General features: G+C 35.7%; 1 protein-coding gene across 7 annotated transcripts in view; it reads left to right on the top strand.

The window, feature by feature from the left end:
• ATP8A1 (ATPase phospholipid transporting 8A1) overlaps positions 1 to 21,927 on the top strand; it is a 115,665-nt gene that overhangs the window by 13,048 nt on the left and 80,690 nt on the right. For 3 of the 7 annotated variants that reach the window (XM_051789938.1, XM_051789935.1, XM_051789937.1), the window contains exons 4-10: positions 1,806 to 1,904; positions 6,497 to 6,542; positions 10,514 to 10,554; positions 11,530 to 11,603; positions 16,123 to 16,192; positions 16,782 to 16,909; positions 21,201 to 21,312. In XM_051789938.1, the coding sequence (XP_051645898.1) occupies positions 1,806 to 1,904; positions 6,497 to 6,542; positions 10,514 to 10,554; positions 11,530 to 11,603; positions 16,123 to 16,192; positions 16,782 to 16,909; positions 21,201 to 21,312 (570 nt within the window). Of the gene's footprint in view, positions 1 to 1,805; positions 1,905 to 1,978; positions 2,684 to 6,496; positions 6,543 to 10,513; positions 10,555 to 11,529; positions 11,604 to 14,169; positions 14,244 to 16,122; positions 16,193 to 16,781; positions 16,910 to 21,200; positions 21,313 to 21,927 lie in introns of those variants that run through there. The other 4 variants (XM_051789936.1, XM_051789940.1, XM_051789941.1 and 1 more) reach the window with 4 other exon arrangements.

The raw sequence follows: 21,927 nt of genomic DNA, 5'->3' as shown, positions 1-21,927 counted from the left end.
AGTAGTTCAAGTTGATAAAGTGGATTGTGGTTTTTTCTATACTATTCTTTGGATGCATTAGTTGATAATGAATGAAAATTTAACTGTGGTCAGGTGCACTCATAATTACCATTGACTAGTTCTGCATTTCAGACATGTTTGATAAAAACACATTTTCTGCATAATTTCTAATGCCTTTTTTAGAATGTGTTGGTTTGTTGGTTGTGAAGGTCATTGTGTTAGGGATCCATGTATCAAAAAAATATTACTGAAAAATGACACGTAAACTACCATGTGTACTTTTTTCTCCCTCATTTCAGATGTTTCTGTAAGTGAAAGTTGCTTCTGCTTTAAGTGCTTGGGGCAGTTTCTTAGGATACATCTGCACAAGTAGCTTACACTGTTTTCTAGGGGGGAAGAAGGTTCAGGGTTTCATTAGGTTTTTCTGCCTGTGAGCCTGTGGCTTCTAAATAAACATCTGCTAACCCCATCTGGCATCTCAGGCTAATCCAGTGGTCCAGCACGGTTCCTTGTGGTGCCACTGTGCACCTCAAGCTAATGACACAAAATATGAGGTTTCAGAAGCTGTTTGAGACTTGGCATGACTGGGTGAGAGGCTGGCAGGTAGCTGTTGGGAGTGTTAGGAACTGGAATGTTAGGACTTTCAAGCCCACTTTCTCGTGTCAGGCTGCCAGTGAGACCGCGGTGTCAGGAGAAAGGGATACGGGGTGATGGAATCAGAGTACAGGCTGGTGACCCTTTTGCTTTAGTATTTTGTATGGAAAATAACATGCAATTGGAATGGGAGTTTGGACATACATATAGGGAGGAATGAAGATATAGGAATAGCTGAAGAAGTGATAGATCCCTTTCCTTTGTAGCCAACACATAGGCACTTGCCCAACAGTAACTTCCTGCCCCATTTCCACTTAATTCCTTGAAAAATGTGGTCTGGAACATACATACATATGCTATGTATGTATAACATCCTGTTTTCTTTCAGAAGTACAATGTGGCGGTAGCAAAAAGAAATTTATATAATTCATAAGTAACATTGGCTGTTTTTCAGACCATTTTATGGTAAATTGAGTGTGTCTTCTAACTGCATTGAGGCACCACTAGTTAGTGAACTCTTCTTGCAGAGTTCTCATTGTCATCACACTGCATTACCCATTATGAGTCTGTTAAGACAGCAATCCATTCAACTATCCATGTTGCCATTAAGAACTCTAGTCAGTATAAAAATAATTATAGATAAGCATCCGTGTATATCATATAAGTAGCTATATTGTCTCATCATTTATTTTAAAGTATACAGTCGCTTGCATCATCTGTGGCCATACCTTCATAACGAAAATGGGTTTTTTACAGTAGACTGGCAGAAAGCAGTTATTTGAAATTTGTCAGTTAATATCTATTATGATACAAAATATGTCATAAGATATTATAACTGTAAAGAAGCAAATATACCTTGGACTAGCATCCACTCTAACAAAAATCTAAACTGACAAAATTAGTTGTGTTTTGTAAATAACTGTTTTCATTTAATTTGAAACACAGAAAAGGAAGGTGAATTATCTGCAAACACTAAAACCTCTGGAAATAGTGCCATTGAACACTGTACTATTTAAAATTCAAATGTTCTTCTATGGTATCAGCTGCTTTTGAATAGAAGACAGTAAACTTCTCTTGGAAATAATCAGCACCATGTCTAAAAGTGAATTCTCTTGTCGTTATTTGCTCAGGAAGTGCTGCTTCTTGTATTAAAAATGTGTTTTCAACCAGCAGTGCAAAAAATTTTTTTCTTTCTCTTTTGTTTTTAATAGCAAATACCAGATGTATCACCAACAGGCCGCTACACAACATTGGTTCCTCTTTTATTTATTTTAGCTGTAGCTGCAGTGAAGGAGATAATAGAGGATATTGTAAGTATTTAATAGCAATATTTTTAAATAGTTTTCATGCTTTTCATTTATAATATTGGAGAAATTTTACTACATAATTCTGTGTTGACCTATTCTTGCCTTCTGGATGCTTTTGAAAGCTTCTGAAGGTACTTACTTCCGAAGATGAAATCTTAGAAATATGGTATTACAATTCAGAAGTGTGTTTACTGTATATACAAGTGGCAATAGCATGACAGAACAGTGACTGTTGTGTTTATTATATAGATTGCTTCTAGTCAAATAGTTTTTATTAATGAAGTACGAGCATATTTTTGAAGTGTGAACTAGAACCAAAGACTCCACAGAACCCAGTCAAGTGCAGAATACTGCCAATTTTCTATTTAACAAGGACTCTGCTAAAAGGAGATTGGAAGCTACTGACTTCATCTCAAGTGGAATCTATTTTAAAACCAAATAACTGTTAAATATTTATTTGGTTAGAAAATTATTTTTTTTCCTTCCTCCATGAGCAAAGTCCTTTACTCCCGCTATTTATACTTGTGAGACAGATTTTAACTCATTCTGTGAAGGAGAGACTAGACTAACGTTTACAGAATAATTCTGGGAACTTCTGGCTTTAGTCATTGAAGAAGGTAAGATTAAAAAATCTTTCCAGAATACTTTTTTGAATCTTCAGTTAAGGTACCTTTCAAAAATAGATAAGCCGTCTGGAATTCTGTTGAGGATCCAGGATGTTGCACGGTCTCAAGCAGCTTCACTTGTCCTCCTGTGGTGCTTTAACCTTGGCTGGACACCAGGTACCCACCAAAACCACTCTATCACTCCCCTCTGAAACTGGACAAGGGTGAGAAAATACATTAAAAGACTCATGGGCTGAAATAAGGACAGGGAGAGATCACTCACCAGTGACTGTCCTGGGCAAAACAGACTCAACGTGAGGAAACTAGTTGAATTTAGTACTAATCAAAATCAGAACAGGATAATGAGAAGTAAAACAAATCTTAAAAACTTCTTCCTCCCCCCCCACCCACACCGCCCTCCCTCCTGGGCCTAATTTTATTCCCGATTCTCTACCTCCTTGCCCCTCAGCATCTCAAGGAGACAGTCCATCACATGTTGTTTCTGCCACTACTTCCTCCTCAGGGAGAGGAGTCCTTCCCCTGCTCCAACGTGGGGTACCTCCCAGGGGAGACAGTCCTCCACAAACTTCTCCAGCCTGAGTCCTTCCCACAGGCTGCAGTTCTTCACAAACTGCTCCAGCATAGGTCCCTTCCCACAGGGTACAATCCTTCAGGAAGAGGCTGCTCAGCATGGGTGCCCCACAGGGTCACAAGTCCACCAGAAGACCTGTGTGGGCTCCTCTCTTGATGGGGCCACAGGAGCTTGCTCCAGCGTGGACTTCCTACAGGGTCACAGCCTTCTTTTGGCGTCCACCTGCTCTGGCACAGGTCTTCTCCATGGGCTGCAGGTGGATCTCTGCACCCTTGTGGACCTCCATTGGCTGCAGGGACACAGCTGCTTCACCATGGTCTTCACCACAGGCTGCAGGGGGATCTCTGCTCCAGCGTCTGGAGCACCTCCTCCCCCTCCTTGTGTACTGACTTTGGTTGTTTCTCTCCCATATTCTTACTCCACTCTTCTCTGGCCATAACTACTTCTGCACAATAACTTTTTTTTCATTCTTAGATACATTATCTCAAAGGCTTTACTACCATTGTTGATGGACTCAGCCTTGACCAGTGTCAAGTCCGTCCTGGATCCTGATGGCATTGGCTCTGTCAGACATGGGGGAAGCTTCTGGCAGCCTCTCACAGAAGCCACCCCTGTAGCCCCACTGCTACCAGAACCTTACCACGTAAAGTCAGTACACTGGATGGCTTTTTATTTCCCAACAAAGTAATTCCTGGACCTTTCTAAAAAGTGTCCTTTAGCTTACTACTAAAATTACAATGTTTCACTTTATTGTGTTTAGAAAAATAGTAATCTATTTGGTTTAATATATTTTGATGAATGAGTACAGGTCACTCGTGTAGTTTTTGAAGTTTTAAAAATGGATTTTCCCCAGCTGTCAAATCCAGGTCCAAGCATCTCTTTATTTCTGAAGTCGCATGCATAAAATCCTTAGTTTTCCTGTTGTGACTTTGCATGGTTTTGTAGACAGCAAGAGGAAAAGGCCTGCTCAGTTCCCATTTCTCTGGTCTGCTGCAATTTACTGTTAGTCTTTCATGTCTTGGTCTTAAGTGTGATCTGCTGACTCCTGGTGGCCTGGAACAGACATAAAATGCTGGTCCTTGTTAGGCAAGTGCCTCCACCTATGCCAGGCTTCCTAGGCTCTTTCCAGTCAATATCTGTTGTAAGTGATTGTTTTGCTTTCTTCTTGCGTTGAATGAGAACTTTAAAAGAGCTGGGACATTGTCAACATGGAAGTGTTCATTCTTACTTATTTTATTTTGAGGGGGGAGAAAGGAATTTCAATCGCTGTTTCACTTCATACAAAAGGTGTTGGGATTTTCTGAGTACCTTCCTGTCCTCTCTCCACAAAAAGCATATGATGGAACCTATCTATCTAACTGGTTAAAATAACTGAGTCTTTTAGTTGATGTCTTTTGTATCTAAGGAATTAGTCTTGATGATTTGCCAAATCACTCTAGATGCCAAGAATTTCTTTATCTACTTTTGTTCTGTTTTGGTTCTGCAGGTATGTTGTGAGGAGGACAAGGCATTAGACATATAATATGGCAAAGTGCCCTGTCCACAGAGGAGTAACATTCCTGTTTGTGGGCTGTTCTCTTGAGTTTTGGAAAGGGTTGCAGGTAGCATAATCTTTCCCTGCACACAAATAGTAAGCTCCCTGAGAGCATTGTATTTGTTGCATTTGAGCAGAATTACAATGTATGGGCAGAAAGATGATCAAGAGGAAGAATGTGGAGCTGGAAAGGAGGTTTGAAATGGAGAGTGGCTAGTCACATGCTGCCTTTCTTGCTGATACAGTCCATTCAGTCTTTTCCTCAGCTACCTCTGTGAATTGATGGTAGGTAAGGTACAGGCACCTGGGTTCTATCAAGCTCCTGGGTCATAGAGTTGAGTGGTCCTGCAAGACACAATGAGGTTTCCATTAAATATTTTTCTTCTATTTGTCATTTCTAGTTTTTGCTCTCCTATAGTCAGCTTCTCCTTAAATACCTTTGTTGCTTTCTCTTTACATAAACAAAACCCCATTTGAAAAAAAACTATAAAATCAATTCATGTTCTTTCAGATATTTTTAACCATTCTGCTGTTAATGCTTACAGACTTACACCATCTGTCAGTGTCTAGGCAAATATAAAACTGAAGCTGCTGCTACTGTACAAAGTGTCCTTTTTAAAACTGTCTCATCCAGTCGCTTTTCTTTTGTCATTTATTTCTACCATCTGCTCTTTGCAACATGAAGTGTGTGGTTTGGCGTGGTGGTGGGGCAAGACAGGGATCAATCAGAATTAGTGGGTTTTGCATACATCAGCTAAACCAATAAAGTTCTCATTACCAAATAGAGATACCTAAGAGTGATACAGCTTTACTGTTTTTTCCTGGGAAAACTGACCACTTGCTGCATAGTGAAAAAAAAAAAAAAAAAATTCAGCATTTTCCCTTAACCTTTACTTTTCGTTATCTCTCTGTTTCTTTGCACAGTGAGATATCTAGGATCTCCGGGAATAGTAATCTTCATCTAATATTAAAGCTTCTGGATAGGAACCCTATATATTGATATCAATAAATATGCTTATCAGATAAGACTTTTAGCTCAAGAACCAAATGTTTCTTTTTTTGGAATGAAATCCCAGGAAGAAAAAGATGTTAGCAAAAGACATTATTCATGAACAGCATATGTTTCCCATATATGCTTCAAAAGTGCTAGCAAAATTTGTGACATGCAGTGCTAGATTGTCGGATGTTTCCAGTGATTTTCACCCATCATGACTCAGAAAGCAACTGACATTAAACTGTTGCTTTTCAAACTGGAGGAGATTTACCCTATGGGCAAATAGACATCTGCTTTGGTCAAGTTATACTTTCCCACTGATCAAGGGTAATATATCTGTTCAGTCAGACATGTTTTTGAAAGGAGAATCTGTTGATAATCTGTGAAAATCTAGTAAAAAAATAATACTTCAACTTTGCAAAGTGATAAGGTGGTCTTTTAAGAGGTGATAGTTTAGAGTCATGTCAGCATTTTATTAGCAATAAATTTCTCAAGTAGATTGACTTATTTTTCTTTCAATTTACAAGATTGCTTCTGATTTTGTTTGTATTTCAAAGGCATGAATTCTGTACCTCTGTTCAAAAAGCTTACCTACACCAATTAATTATATTTAAATTAATTTTCCAAAGCACTTGATTAGATAGTGATTGCCCACGTGAGAGGGCATTCTAGTACAACACAATTAGCCTGGAACACGGTGTGACTTTCCTGTTGATCATAACTATGCAAGTAATTAATAGTCCTGTTTAATGTTTAGTTGGTTTACTGAGTAGAAGAGTGGGAGGGGGTAATAGATGGGGGTTTTATTGAAAGTGTGAAAGCTTTATTTTATCAACAGAAGTCTTTAACCACTGTGCATTTTTGATTTAGAAAAGGCATAAAGCTGATAATGCGGTGAACAAGAAAGAAACTCAAGGTAGGAAATTTTTTAACCTTTTTATGGGGGTGTTGAATTTTTGCAAATGGTAGTAATGTAATTTGCACTGCTGACAGGTAATTGAGTGGCAGATTGCATATGCAGATTGCTTCAAAATTTGGAATGTAAACAGCTGAAATAAAAATTTGCAGTGACATTAGCCCCACAGAATAAAATATGTTCTGGATTAGGGTGAGAGGTTCCTAAGAAACTTGGACATTTACTCATTTAGCACAGGTGATACTGTAGCTGTTAAAAGATATAATCACCAGTATATTTATTGGGCCTACATTATAACTAAAAGTCTGCATTTCTGAGTAGCATGATTTTTTTTCAACTGGCTAATCTTGAATAATCTGATTTTGGACAACTGTGCAATAGGAAGAAAGAGTCAAAAAAAAAGTATTGTCTTTCTATGCTGCTTCAAAACTGTAGATAAAGATGAATGGAGTCTTTTTGGGGTTCAGGTTTGGGGATTTTTTTATGAAATGAATATAATGGTTTGATTAGAGATGGTGAGATATTTCGCCAGTGTACCCTAACCAAAACTTTGGAATGTAATTATTTTAAATAGATTTTGATAAAACTAGTGTTCATTCAAGACATTCTTGTAGCTCAGAAAGTGAGGGAGATATTAGCTAGTATGTCCTAAACAGTCTTGTCAGGTAGAAAGCCAAACTAGGTTCCTGCTTTGCTGCCTTCAGCTTTTCATGTTATTTGTTCTGAGGTAGGCCTCTCTTGATAGAAATGGTCCTGTTTTTATAAACAGGAGGACAAATGAGTGGCATGTGAATTTGACTGCAGAAAGTACAAAAAATATCACAAAGAGAAGAATCTTACATGCAATCCTTTTTAAATAAATAATAAACTTAATTCTTCTAGGGAGGAATGTAGTCATTGGTTAAACAAGTGTTTAGCATTGCTAAATACTGGAAACAGATTTTAAAGCTTACCTAAATTGTACATAAATCTACTGTAAAATTTACGGGGAATGGGAGGGCAAGATAACTTATGAAACTACTGAGCATGTAGCTCAGTAGAAAGTATGAGGAGATTGCGACAGAGAGACAAAACTTTTGACTGAACGCACTGGGAATAGAAACCTCCAGAGGACAGGCCTGGAGAAACAGATAACCTCTTAGCTATACATAAAAAATTAAGGAAAACTTAATGTAGACATCCAAAGTCCTTTCATTAGTCATTCATAGCTTATGAGATTACAACCAACAGTTTTGTTGGCAGTGAATCTTGAAGTGCCTTTTCAATTTTTCTTTTTGTTCAGAGCGTACAAAATTTTAATAAAAGACTTGTTTTACTCTCTTTCCTGACTCTTCTTGGTTACCTCTCATTAGGGTCTTCAGTAACTGTTCCTAAAATTCCTGAATGTTCCATGCATGCAAAACAGCATTTTGGAAGTTAAAGGTGTAATGAGGATACATAAAATATTGCTTGCACTGAGAAACATGTTTCTTAAGCTAATGCAGGATTCACATAAGTACAGCATTGATCCTAGTGTACTGTCAAAGCAATATTTAAATGTATTGTCAAATATAGTCTATTGTCAAAGCAATAAATAAGTTAATCAGTATGGTATTCTCTTACTTTGTTTTTGTGTATTCAGTAGTTCTGTAACTCTGAAAAGCAGCAATGTGCATAGTACATTGTATATGCAGCTCCACCTTTGGTTGTCTTTTAAACATGAAATTGTTAATGAACCAGCATGTGCATGTACAGATTCTGTATATGGGTTTCTCTTCATCTTTCTGTTCCTTAATGACTATCTATATCTCAATTAACCTTAAGTAACTAGCTTTATAAATTTCCATTAGTATAAAAAACCTTTTGCAGAGGATTTTGATTTATTAGGCTGCATTATGGATGATTTTTATTACCTCAAGCTGCGTACATATACAATACAGTAGGACATTATCAGACATTCTGACGTGATGAAATCTGCATTTCTGCAGTGTGGTGAAGTAGCCTTCTGTAGGGCAGATGGAACATGCTTTGGAAAGTTTGTTGTTAGAGACAGGTGAGAAGTGGGAGGTACAAATGCGAAAGTGAGGCTGCAGAAGACTTTATGGCACAAGTTCTCTAACCATTATATAGAAGATGTATAGCAATACTTCTCTTTTTGTTCTCATAAGAAAATGGATTTAACTGAATATCAGTGTATATTAATTGTACTTAAAAGCTTATCGGATCAAGCTAGGATTAGAGTACTCTTGAGATTACAGGTGGCTCAGCGTATTTTCATGACTCATCCATTTGAGAGCTGATTTTAACCAGTTAAACCAGCAGAAAACAAATCCAGAAAATAAAAATTATAGTGTCCTTCCATGTAGTGAGCTAACTGGCTCATCAAAGGATCCAGCAAACACTGGACACAGCATGCATAGAGCAGTGAGGGCACGCACCTTTGCATGGGGGGACAGCAGGACAGGACCTTCCCAAAGCAGCCAGAATCCCCTTCTTAAGAAGCCCCTGGCCATGTCTAGTGACTTATTTACATTTCAGACCTGCAGAACTCCACTGGCAGTTAGTCTGTTGTAGCTATTGTTGTCTGGATTGCTGCAAAGTATACTTTTAATTCTCATCTGCTTGCATGAAGAAAATTAATTTGCGTGGCCCCACGAACAGTATTGCTGACACAAGGGAATGGAAGTAAGTAATTGGTGGCACAATTACAATTACAATTGGGTTCCTTAAGACAATGTTACAACCACTGTTACAATCACGAGGAATCTGTAGTTTTCCCACTGAAGGGAAATGGTTTGTCAAAATTGATTTTGTATAATGATCAGCTGATTGGTGAGACAGTCATTAAAATATCTTGCTTACTGTCAGAAAGGGAGATTTTTCCATTTACCATTGTCCTGACCATATGAGCACTAAAAAATTTGGGGGAAGGAAGGGAAAGAGAATTTATCTCTTCCTAAAGAATTATTGAGATATACAAGAAGAGGGGTCAGTCTCAACAGAACCTCCAGGAAGACTTAAATGTAAAGGCTATATGTATTCCCAGATTTTGATCCACTTTTTTTAAGTATACACATGCTTGTGTAAGAGCTTGATCCTGATCAGGTACTTAAGATAAGCTTCCTCACAGTTTGAAAGCTGGAAGACACAGTGAAAGAGAACAATCTCTTAAAGCTATCTGAGTATTGACACATAGCAATGTTTTCATTTTCTTCATGCATATCAGTCTTCAATAGCTCGTAACTGGGGCTAAAAAAGGGGAATTACCTTTATTATTCCCTGAAAACAGTTTTAACAATTAACGGGCAAACAAGGCATGGGTTTTGTATCATAATAGTAATACTTAAAACTAGAATAGTGGAATGTGGATGCAATGTTAATTTCAACTATCAGGGGGAAATTATAGTAAATCTTAAGGTAAATAGTGTGAGTTGGTTTGGGGGATTTCCAGTATGTTTAATGAGGAGATGACGATGGTGATCCTGAAGTTTCTCTGATATGCCAATAACAGTAAAATAGATGAACAATAATAAGCCTCTTGGACCTTTTTACAAATCTTTTTATATGAATCTTTTTTCTATGAGTTTCTTCAATATTTTAACTGAGGAAAAAAAAAATCTTGAATTTATCCCCCTTGCCTCCCCACTAATTTTGTAACTTTTTAAATTTGGAACTTTTTATTCCAGTTACTAATCTTTTTTGGAAAATACCACATTATCATAAAATCTATATCAGATTTATTTGATTCCCAGACCCTCTAAAATGTTCTGATTGACTTTGTAATAAGATTCTATGGTACAAAAACTGTTATAAAGAATATGTGCTGTATAATTGAAATGCTTGACCCAAATTCATAGAAACAAGGCATGCTGTAAAATATTGTCTGTATGAGATGTCTGTATGGCTTTTCATACATAAGGAATCTAGCACATACCTGTATGCAGTTATATTGTACTACTGGAAAATTCTTTCTTTTTTTCCTTTTTTTTTAGTACTACGAAATGGTGCGTGGGAGATTGTCCACTGGGAAAAGGTGTGTGTCCTTATTGGTGGCTTTTAGAGCATAATGCATACTTAATATTTGCTTATAAAAATTAATTGATGTTATGGGAAATGTGTAATCTTTTGTATTTTATTTTTTGTTTGTTAAGGTTTGCTATTAATGCCAAGGTTGTGGGTGGTCGATCCCTATATAGGCCATTCACTTAAGAGTTGGACTTGATGATCCTTGTAGGTCCCTTCCAACTCAGAATATTCTGTGGTTCGTAATTTGTCTCTCAAAACATGCTTTGAAGTCAGGTCAGTTTTGATGGCATGAGTCAGGCAAAACTGGTGGGCTTTAAGTTCAGTGAAAATAGCTTCAAGAGGCTGGTGGCAAAATTATGCACTTCCTTGTTATTATTTGGTTTGCCAAGGCAGAAACCTCTTTCTGGAAACTAGTTACTTTGTGTATTTGTTGAACTTCCTTGGCTTAAGTCATGAGAACTTTAAAAACTATTATGCAATACTTAGGAAGGGACTCTTAAAGGTAACTTCCAAGGACTGAATGTTATACTGCCTATCTAGTCACGTAGTCTTATTGGTTTCCATACCTAAAAGCTTGAAGAAAATTTGACCCACAGTAAATTGGAAGCAAGATTCAGATGAAGCTGGCTTATACCTTTGAAGAAGCAAGGATAAGGCATATAGTGTGATGCGACAAAATGGTGATCTTAAGTGAGATTAATTTCTTCTTTGACTCAACTTCAGTCTTCCAATAAAGTATTTTACAAAACTAGCAAAAGTAAAGAGCTGCATGCAGAAGGTCAGGGTTAGACCTATTAAAGATTAGGTTTCCAAAGAGTTCCAATGAATTTTGAGTACAACTCCAGCTGTACAATCTGCATTCTCTGTGTGAGTTTCTAACAGGCTTTTTAGCAAATTCAGCAGGTAAATATTTACTGTGCTTAAAACAAGGGGATAATATATTTTGTTTGAGACCATTAACCAATTCCCAGTTTTCTTTCAGGTAGATGTTGGAGATATAGTTATAATAAAAGGCAAAGAGTATATACCTGCTGACACTGTACTGCTCTCATCAAGGTAGAGATGCCCACTGATGCTTATAGTGTAGAGGCTGGTTTCTCTACCCTGCATTTATTTATTTGTTTATTTGTGATTGCTCCAAGGAAATAAAGAATAAACAAAAATGATGCTGTTTTGAAGTATAGTCTTTTGTTCTTTCAGTCATGTATCATTCAAGGTAATGTTTCTTCAAACTGTGACAATTGCAGTTTTGAAATTACACTGGCATTCAATTTACCCCTGACAAAAATTTAGTTATTTGTTATTTTGTTGTTGGATATAATATAAAAAAAGCTGGTTTTCTCTCTAAAAATTGGACTTCAACTACCATACTTAACCAGGTTGTCTTTTTGGTATGTACCCAACAAATTGCATCCCACAAGTAAATCAAAATAAATGTACTACAGGGAACAAAAATGTTTTTTAACAGATATAGTCACCAATTTGATAGTTGAATCAGGAAAAAAAAGTGAATATGAGATGTGAACCATCAAATTAGCACTGTCTTTATAAGCTGAACATTCACTTTATTATCTTATTTATTTATTAGGATGATTTCAGCACTGAAAGCAAGACTTAATTTATAGCATGTTATGCTGTGACTCTTTTACATGGACAATCAGAGGTTGTTTATCATCATTTCCTTGGACAGTTTTATTTAAGAAATCCACGTCTTATGTGGAAGATGCACATTTTTCAACATCTATTTGATCAGGTCAACAGACAACATATTCTAACAGTACTTTTTAATGAATAATATTTAAATGTGATCAGTTGTATTTTAATTTGTTTTCTGGCACAAGCAGAAACGTTACATATATATGACTATGATTTAGGTATAAACCCTCTCGGATCCCACTGAAGTTAATGAATCCACTCATACCTACAATTAATAAAGTTAGGATCTTATGTGTATCTCTTGACAGACTGTAGTATAGACTGGTACGTTGTTTATTCTGTCTTCCATTATATCTCAAAATTAAGTGTAGCTCTTTCTAAAACACTTCTATTAAATTATTATCAAATGTAAGCTAGTTGCCAGATAATACTGTAAATTTTTCCCACAGTCTGTCTTCAGTGCTAATGTTTGCCATAACTTAGCTGGGTTGTTATTGAGTGTCCTCTATAAACCTTTTACTTCTGTACTTTGAGAAGCATTTATAAATTTTATTGGTGCTTCTCCACTAAGATCTTCATAGGCAATACAACCATGCAGCAAGAACACTTGTTCTGTTGGCCTGATAATAGCTTCTGTCATGCTAACCCTGGTGTTTTGCAGGTGGAACAGATTACATCCTCTCTGAGTTTCTTCATAATCTTCCTGAGTAATCTCCTAAATTTGAGTCTGTGCCTAGGTGTCTTCACAATTTTGCCCTTTTGGATTTGGAGGATGCTGGCATCACAGTGTTCTCCAGTTGTGGTTTACACACAGAAAAATACAAAATGCTTGAAAAGCCTACTTTACAAGCCTTGTTCCCCCTGAAGGAATATCACGTGTTGATAAATTGAAATAATAGTTAGCTGCTATTTGACTTGGTCAGGACTGTTACCGTTTGTTTAACCTCACTTTAATGCCTTTATCAGAACGCATTATGTGTCCACCTGTGACCATTACTCACCTTGAATTTTCCTGTCAGGTTTTCTTCTAGGATCCAGTTTACACTGGGGACTCTTTGAATCATGATTGCTTTTCTGTGCCCAGTTCAGGCATTTCTTCCAACTCAAACTTCCTCATTAGTTATATTACTAGGATTCTGTTGCAGCCTTCCTTGCAGGAGAGAACCCTGTACTACTACATTACCTCTAATTCTGCCTGCATACCAGCATGTACTCTCCTCCATCTCTCATCCCCACGTGGCCATGTATTCTCCAGGAAGACAGTCTCATTGATTTGCTTTTCAGGTGTTTACTGATGCCCAGTTACATCTTATGTTTCAGAAACAATGCAAGTCTGTGGGCCTAGTTTTAATTCAAACTAATATTACGCTCTTTTTACCAGCAATACTAGTTTTTGGAGAACAAGAGGATCTTAATTATTTTAGAAAACTATGATTCTTACTGTGGAAGGACACAAACCACTGAGATTTAATTCCATATGGTTCTTGCTAGTTCAGTGTTCACAGAGATTTACAAAACTGAAACAAAATACACAATAATTATCAGCATGTTTGCATGAAACAGGTAGTTGTCACTTGATGGAAAATCTTTTGTTGTGACTTCTGTTTTTTTTATTGATGTATGGAGTGGCTTGAGACTTCATCAGTTGAGAAATAAGCATAACAGTTTTTTAATTTTTACTGTACAATGTCATTGTGTTCTGCATCTTAAAATTGGTGCCTTACAGTAAAACAATCCACTTGAGTAAAAATGAAAGTGTTCTAGCTCTTTTCTTTCTGACCTGATTAAAATAGATTTTGAAAAAATGCTCATCAGACGTTTTAATTAACATGTATTTTTTCAATAATAATTTTAAACTCTGTCTTTTTGTCTTTGTTCTTTTGTTTTATTTTTGTTTTGTTTGTTGGGATTTTTTTCCCTTGTCACTTATTTTTCTGTTCTAATCATTTCAAACTGGGATGTGTAGGTGGCAGTAGGGGAAGTAGTGAAAGTGACCAATGGGGAACATCTCCCAGCTGATCTCATCAGTCTGTCTTCAAGGTTAGAATAAACTAGTTGCACAGGATATGTGTATGTGGGTCCTCATATACCAAATATGAACAACACTGCCATGTTGATAATCTCTGCTATGCTGTTCACCTTTCTTCAACAAAACCTACACATTTATAAAATTAGGAAGGGTTCAGTTGAAAGTACATATCATTAAAGCATAAACACATGCTAACACTCCAAGAAATGAGAATTTTTTTCAGTCGTCTTTGTTTTTACACTATTCCCATGAAATTTTAGCAGACAAGTTTTCATTGAATAAACACAGTTAAACACCAGGATAAATATATGTTCAATTCCTTAGAGCAAATTAAGAGAAATATACATGTTTCTACCAACTCCCTATTTTCAGCAAAGAATATAGTTTAATGTTGGTAGGACTGGTAGAGGACCCTCTGCACAAACTTGGATATTGCACAATCTCTGCTGCATGCGATGACAAAAGCAGCGTTGTTGTTGTGTATTGTGACAAACTGCATGTTTCTTGGACACATCAGCTTTATGCTATTGTCTGCACTGTTACCACACTTTGTTTTTCCCTAACCAATCAATGGGCCTGCCTTGATCTAACTGTAACTTACTGTGGAGCAATCTGCTACAGTTACTACAATTAAGCATGTGTCTCACTTGAAATGTCTTTGCTGCCTTATTCTGTTTTAAAAGTGCTTCAAGAAAATATTGTTTGTTTTTTATTGTTAACTAATAAAAATGCTAGAATTGTGATGTCTTATACGGGTGATTCCATCCAAACAATCTAAATAAAAGTTATTTATATTTTTAGAGAAGTTTGCCAAGAAGAAAACACAGCCTGAAAGAATCTTATGATAATGATTTGTCACATTTTAATGCTTGTACTTTACAAAGTTATGTTAGAATAACCTACTTAACACGATCCTGCAAACAATCTAAAATTAGTTCATTTATCAGTAGCCACTGTTACATTAATAAAGAAAATTTTAAAAAACATTTGATGCTTGAATTTCATGTTAGAAAGAAGAAAACATTAGAAGCTTTAAAGTGGTATAGAGAGTAAACCTTTATTCTTTTAAGTTTTATTGTTTATTTGGTCCTTTTCAGAATTAAAACTTCTTTCTGTCATAGATTTAAGTAGTAGGTGTTCTGTCCTCATGCCCAGAAAATGAGAGCTGACTGGAGTAACTCAGAAATCCTGACCTGTTAGGCCTGTTCTTGATTATTATCTACTTGCAGAAAAGTAATTTTCTCCTTCTGCATCTCTGCTTTCCTAGTTAACAATTCTATCCTGATTGTAACATGATTTAAAAATCTGGAAATATTTTACAAAATCTAAAATCACTGTTCTGTTACACATCAAAAACATATTGGAAAAGTTAAATCCAGGGAATAATCCATTTCTGAGTATGTGTCAAATAGATGAAGTATTCAAGTAATAATGTTGTAAAAAGCAAAACTTTTAGTTTGTAAAAAAGCTTTTGAAATTGCATGAGGAGGATATAATTCAAAAACTGTATTATGTTATCCACAATGTAGACTTTTTTTGTAAGAGAACCGTTTGCAAGAAAATTTCTGTGTTTGAACTCCTGTTGCCTAGTGTAGTAGGCATTACGAATACCACGATCCCTTGTGCCCGGATCTTAATCCTGTGTATAAAGATAGAAAACTTTTGCTGTGCACAGCAATTTTATCAATGTTTCATCTAAGAAAATAAGTTTTGGCAAACTTTTCTGAAAATGTAAGGTACTGTTTGTTTTTACAGATTTGGCTGTAAATTATTCTAGTTCTGAAGATTTGATCAGATAAACCTGTTTGCATAAATAGGTATTACAAGATTACAGGAAGTTTATGGATTTCGACATTATAATTTAAATTCAGGAATTTTTTTTCTTAATAGTGAACCCCAGGCCATGTGCTACATCGAAACATCTAACTTAGACGGTGAGACAAACTTAAAAATTCGACAGGTAGGAATTTCACTTTTAAGAATATTGCTAATATTATTTTTTTCTATTATTGCTTATAAAAACATTTTATTACATTAATGCCCATTTTAGAAGATTGTGAAATTTTCATAGTTTGAATAAAAAGCTATGGGCTACTGGCACCATAAGAGCAGAAGAATGAATGGTTACTCCTAAGTCATTCTTTCTGCTTTGATTTAGGTATTATAGGTGGAAATGTAAGTAGTTTGAGTATTGATTTTGTTTCTAGAGAATAGATGAGGCAGAAGCCCTGCAGAAAGCAGCTGATAGTGCCAGTATTGTCCATTAGGGACAGGTAGGGAATAGCAGTTTTTGAGTGGCTGCACTGTCTCTACGCAAGGACAGTCTTGCTGAGCTATGAGATGTATTATGACCCTGTCTTGATCCTGGTATTTTGAGATACTTAGGTGACTTTTTCACTGTAGCATCCAGCAGTGTTACAACAAAGTGTAGCTGGCCCATTTTGCTCCCACAGGGATACTTGTTTTCTGGTCTTGCACTATCAGATTTATACTACAAAGATTTATAATTACTGATTTCTAATGTCATGACAAATTAATTTTGTTTACAGGGTTTATCACTAACATCAGAGATAAAGGACACAGAAAGCTTAATGAGACTTTCAGGCAGAATTGAATGTGAGAGCCCAAACCGACATCTCTATGACTTTGTTGGAAACATCAGACTGGATGGGCATGGGTATGTAAATACAAGGAGTAAGATTTCAGGAGATTCAGTCTATCAGTAGATAGCTATATGTTGTTAAACTACTGAAGTTAAAATATGAATAATAAATCTTTTTTCATTTATTCCTTGCTAGACTTTATTCTTTTAAAAAACTAAGGGGATAAAACCTTACTTCTAATGTCTACAGCTGGAGTTGTTGCACTAGTTGTCCTACAGAAAGCAATAGCTACTAATAATAGAAGAGAGTCCTAATCTGATAGTTCTGAAATATGTATGTAGTAACTCACTTAAGTATCTCATCTGTTATAGAAGCTGAATAGAAATAGTTTCTTGTCTGTTTTTTTTTATTGTTGTTTTCTTCTGTTTAAGTCCAGAGTGGAATGGAGTCCATCGCTGTATACCTCAAATTCTTCTAATTTGATAGCTGAAAGACGTTTAATGCCTTAGTTTACTGAAAGTATGTTCCTTTCAAAATAGACCACGTGCATTTACAGCACACATGCTTGTAAAACTACTTCAAAAATTCTTAAAATACTCAAGTGCTTACTGATATTTGGAGTCATCTGTGAGTTCACAGAAGATTCATTGCTAGATTCAGAATTATTGAGTTGTTCATTCCCAAAGATTTACAGTATTTCTTATTTATTTGGTAGGAATTTATTCTTCCATACCCAGTATTATTCATGTTTGTGATTTTAGACTAATACATGTAGTACTAACTAATTATTAAATACCTCTTTTTATCCCCCTTAATATTCCATTTTATTTACTGATTTCTTACAGATCCATTCCAGGAGTTTTCAGTCGCAAGAGTGTGGATCTATTATAATTCCACTGTACTTGTCATTAAGAAGAGAAAAACATTTACCTGTAATTCTTCTCTGAAGGTAATAGTTATAACAGATCCACACATTCATTCTTCCTCCCTGGCTAGAGGGAAAAGCACACTTTTCTTTTAAATCTAATAATTTAATTTTTAAAAATTGATTTAAAAAAAAAATATTGAATGTGCTGATGGCTTTTATGGCTCAAGAATGTGTAGGAGTATGCCATCTGCTGGTCAAGTAATTTTTCATTTGAGAAATTCTGTTTTGAAATATTTTCACTATAGTTCCTGTGCAGTAGGATAGTTCCAAAAGTGTGGCTCTAATATAATATTTACCTTCAGTGAAAAAGAATTGCAGGTAAGTAACTCTTTTTGGATCCTGACCTTACTTCAACCTGAAAAATCAGGGATGAGTTCTTTTTCTGTCCGTATTAGAGGTAGCACAAATTTATCTAATAGATATTTATTTATCCAGATCTTTAAGACCTTCCTACCAGATTATGTAGATCCAGCAGTTGTGATTTAAACTTTATCCACTACCATCTTAACATATTTACAAAAGAAATAGAGGATACTGAAAATGTATCTCCCTCTTCTTTCACTTTATGTAAGTCAATGGAGTGCCATAAATGTTGCATCTAGTTGACTTTTTCAGTCTTTTTCCCTTCATTGGAGAGCAATTAAAAAAAAAAAAGTTGTTTTTTTTTTCTTTTGGATACTCTGTGTTCCAGGAGGTAGAACACCACTACAGTTATTTTGCCTTTAGCTAAATCTGTGGACTAAAAGAGGCAAAATTTCTCTTGCTATCCTCAGCTTTTGAGTGAGCTAACTCTTAACTCCAAAGTGTGCAACTCTTTATTAAGCTCGTGAATATACAGAAGGATGTCAACTTGGTTTTACTCCAGGAAGACAATTAGCTAGAGAAAGGAGAAAAGTTCTTTAACCTGGATTAATTTGAAATTATGACTAGGCAGTGGCTCGGATAATGGTGAGAGCATTGTGCAAAACAAGGGCAGATACTGGTTATCCAGACCTAAAGTAAATTCTTTCCTGAAGACATTCTTAAAATTTTTGATAAGAGTACACTTGTTAACAAGATCATTTTGGTATGTAAGCTTTCAAATGCGTCTTAGAAATTACCATCTCTTTATATACCCTTGACAGCTCTGTCAGGAAAGTATTCTGAAAGGATATTTCCCCGCTGAGAGCATCACTTACTGAATACTACCCAAACATGTTGCTGAGAGTCATTAGTTATGTAGAATACAAGAGAAATCAGATGAGTTGGATCAGTTTTGAGAACGCTGAGACTGGGAAATAAGACACTTGAGATCTGTCAAGTCATCACACCATGACCTCGTTAGAGAGTGGAGTGTGATGACAGTGTTGAGGATTAGTAGCATAATATCTGGCAGACCTGAGCTTTCCATGCCCCTGGTTGCTTTGCTGTCTGTTTTCATCTCCTTGGTCTGTGCACAAGTTCTGTTGGAGACAGCTTCCACTGGCTGCAATCTCAGTTCCCTTCTGATTGTCTTCCCACTAAAAGACTTGAGGATTAAGTCCTGTCCAAGTTGAAGAATGGTATCCATCTGAGAGCCACTGTCCTGATGGAAAAAAAAAAATCAGTGTATTCTGCCATAGAAGGGACTTTACTACATATTTTTCACAGTTTTTAGAAAGGGAAAACAGAGGAAGATCAGGAAGTGGCAGAAAGAGTCTTAGAACTCACCTGATTCTTGAAGGAGTACAAGAATTAAGAGTTAAAGGTTTTGACTTCTGCTTTCCTCTCATTTATAGGAGAAGGGACAAAAAGTCTTTTGGCTTTCCAGAGAAGGTCCACAGTTCAAAATGTTTCCAATTTATCTATGGGAGACTTGCATAAAGCCGCAGAGAGTTATTTTCCTTTCATCTTCTGTGGCATTTGTGTTAGTGTTAATACACTGAAAATATCTCATTATTCTTGGAATGATAGGTAATCCTTATTCCTTAACTGAAATGTCTGTCTTGTGTTGATGAATGATCCTAAAGCCTTAGAATGGTTCTGATCAAGGAATGCAGATAAATACAAGTGTAGAAGTAATCTTTGTTGGCAACAGGGATCTCTCTTAATGATTCTTGAGTAATTCAAACCCCAGAGGTTCCTTTCATACTTGAAAGGACATTCAGTCTCCTAATTTTGCCATGATATGAACACATCTCAAATACAAGAGCAGCAAAGTTCAGATTTAGAAAGTAAGTAAATATTGGTAAATATGTTTAATATCGGTAAATATGTTTTAAATTTCAGTTTTCTTTTCCAATACATTCTTTTAATGCAGAGCCTGCACCTAGAAATTGTTTTCCTTGGCAATATCATTCAGCATTTCAGTTGCCGAGATATACTTTGTTGCTGGGGAGAACAATTCCTTAAACAGTCAGTATGCTCTCTGCTAGTTTCCTAGAAAGTAAGTGAACTAAGCTGTAGTGGGGTGGTGATTGTTAGTTGTTTGGTTTTTATAGAAAAGCACTCAAATATTTTTCCAGAATAATTTTTTCCTAGTTTCTCCAAGAACTGATTCCAAAAAACTTGTTTGTCGTTGTTAATTTTAGGAGAGGAATAATGTGTTGTTTCCTCTTTATTTGCAGTCTTTGAATCTTAAAAGGTTGTGTAAGAGGAGGGAAGGGGACATGATGATCCAGAAGAAATTATTACCTGAAACTCACTCACTGAGACTGACTGTACTCTCTGTGCTTCCCAAAATGTTACAAAATATCATGGCTTTCTCAGACACTTTTTATCTTATATATCAGAGATATAGTTGCTGTCATTAATCAGTTTATTTGTGAACTTCATAATGTGTTGGTTTAGAGACAGTAGTTTTAAATAAAAATGCCAAACATTAGAGCACTTTTGACAAGTCTGAACTGGTAACTGGTATTTATGGAAAGAAAAGCGCCAAAATAGGGCATGATTGTCCAAAGAAAAGAGTAATAATGATCTAATATTTTTATATTTTAAGAAAAAATTTAGCTACATTATGAGGTCAGCTGTCTGAATTTAAGACAGTTAAATGTTTCCAATGTCTTCTGAAGGTTTGTTGCTTCTTTACTCCATGCAGTTCTAAAAGAATAACGGAAAAAGGTTTACCTGGTTTTGCAGTTAAAAGAAAGTGCATGAAATATTAATGTGATGTTAAATAATTGTGTTAATAAAGGATATTTATTTCACTGGAAGAGTGGATTAAGCTAAGAATTCACAAAATTACTTCATGTGAAAATTGCTTTTAAACATCAATTTTTTTAGGAGAAAATGTAGAAAAAAGCTTTGTAGTCATAAATCACAGGAAAATTAGACATTTTTAGTTTCAGTATGCTTGCTTAGTAGTACCATATCAAAATTAGTAATCTATAATAGAAATTAAGTGGTAGTAATATTTTTGGAAACTTGTTTTAAGTTTGATTGGTTTAATATTAAAATGACAAACTCCTTCCTTCTAGTACTGTTCCACTGGGATCTGATCAGATTCTTCTACGAGGAGCTCAATTGAGAAATACTCAGTGGGTTCATGGGATAGTTGTCTATACTGGACATGACACAAAACTTATGCAGGTTTGTCACTTGGATTTTCTCTAAACTGTTTTGCTACCCTAATCTACCATTCCACAGTACAGAAAATCCCTTCAGAAAACATGGCTCAATTCAATATAATAGTACAATGTCAGTAGTAGAGTGTCTTTCATATGAACTAAAACCAATAAAAAGAAAGCAAGTTCTTGGTTTTTTTAGTCACTTAGTCACAAAGTAGCTTTTCCACTAGTGAGCATATTAATTGATTCTATTTTGTAACTTCTGTTTTGAAAAATGTTTTATTAGCAAGTCGGATCATCATAGTTTTCCAGTTCCTCTTTTTTTATTTTTGACTGCTCCTAAAACTTTGGAGCTTTTCTTGTGGAACTTTCTTTCAAGTACAAAGGTAAGCATTCTTGTCAGAAAACAAAATGAGGAGGGAAGAGACTGAAATTACTTTGCCTGGTGTGTTTTGAAATACCAAAATTGAGATGCATTTGTTGAGAAAAAAGAATGATTTCAGATTGGTCATGGATGTCTTATTTATTACTTTCCCTTTTTGTAAAATAGTTCCATGGGAAAGTGTGTTTGTATTAGCAGTTGTGTTCTACAGCACTGATATGCACATTCATTTTTAATGCTTACTGATATCTGTTA

Source organism: Manacus candei, unplaced genomic scaffold (assembly GCF_025592945.1).
Source record: "Manacus candei isolate 608988 ecotype Guabito, Panama unplaced genomic scaffold, ASM2559294v1 h1tg000028l, whole genome shotgun sequence".
Classification (NCBI taxonomy): domain Eukaryota; kingdom Metazoa; phylum Chordata; class Aves; order Passeriformes; family Pipridae; genus Manacus; species Manacus candei.
The sequence above is the reverse complement of the archived record's forward strand: the minus strand, read 5'-3'. Positions and strand labels throughout refer to the sequence as shown.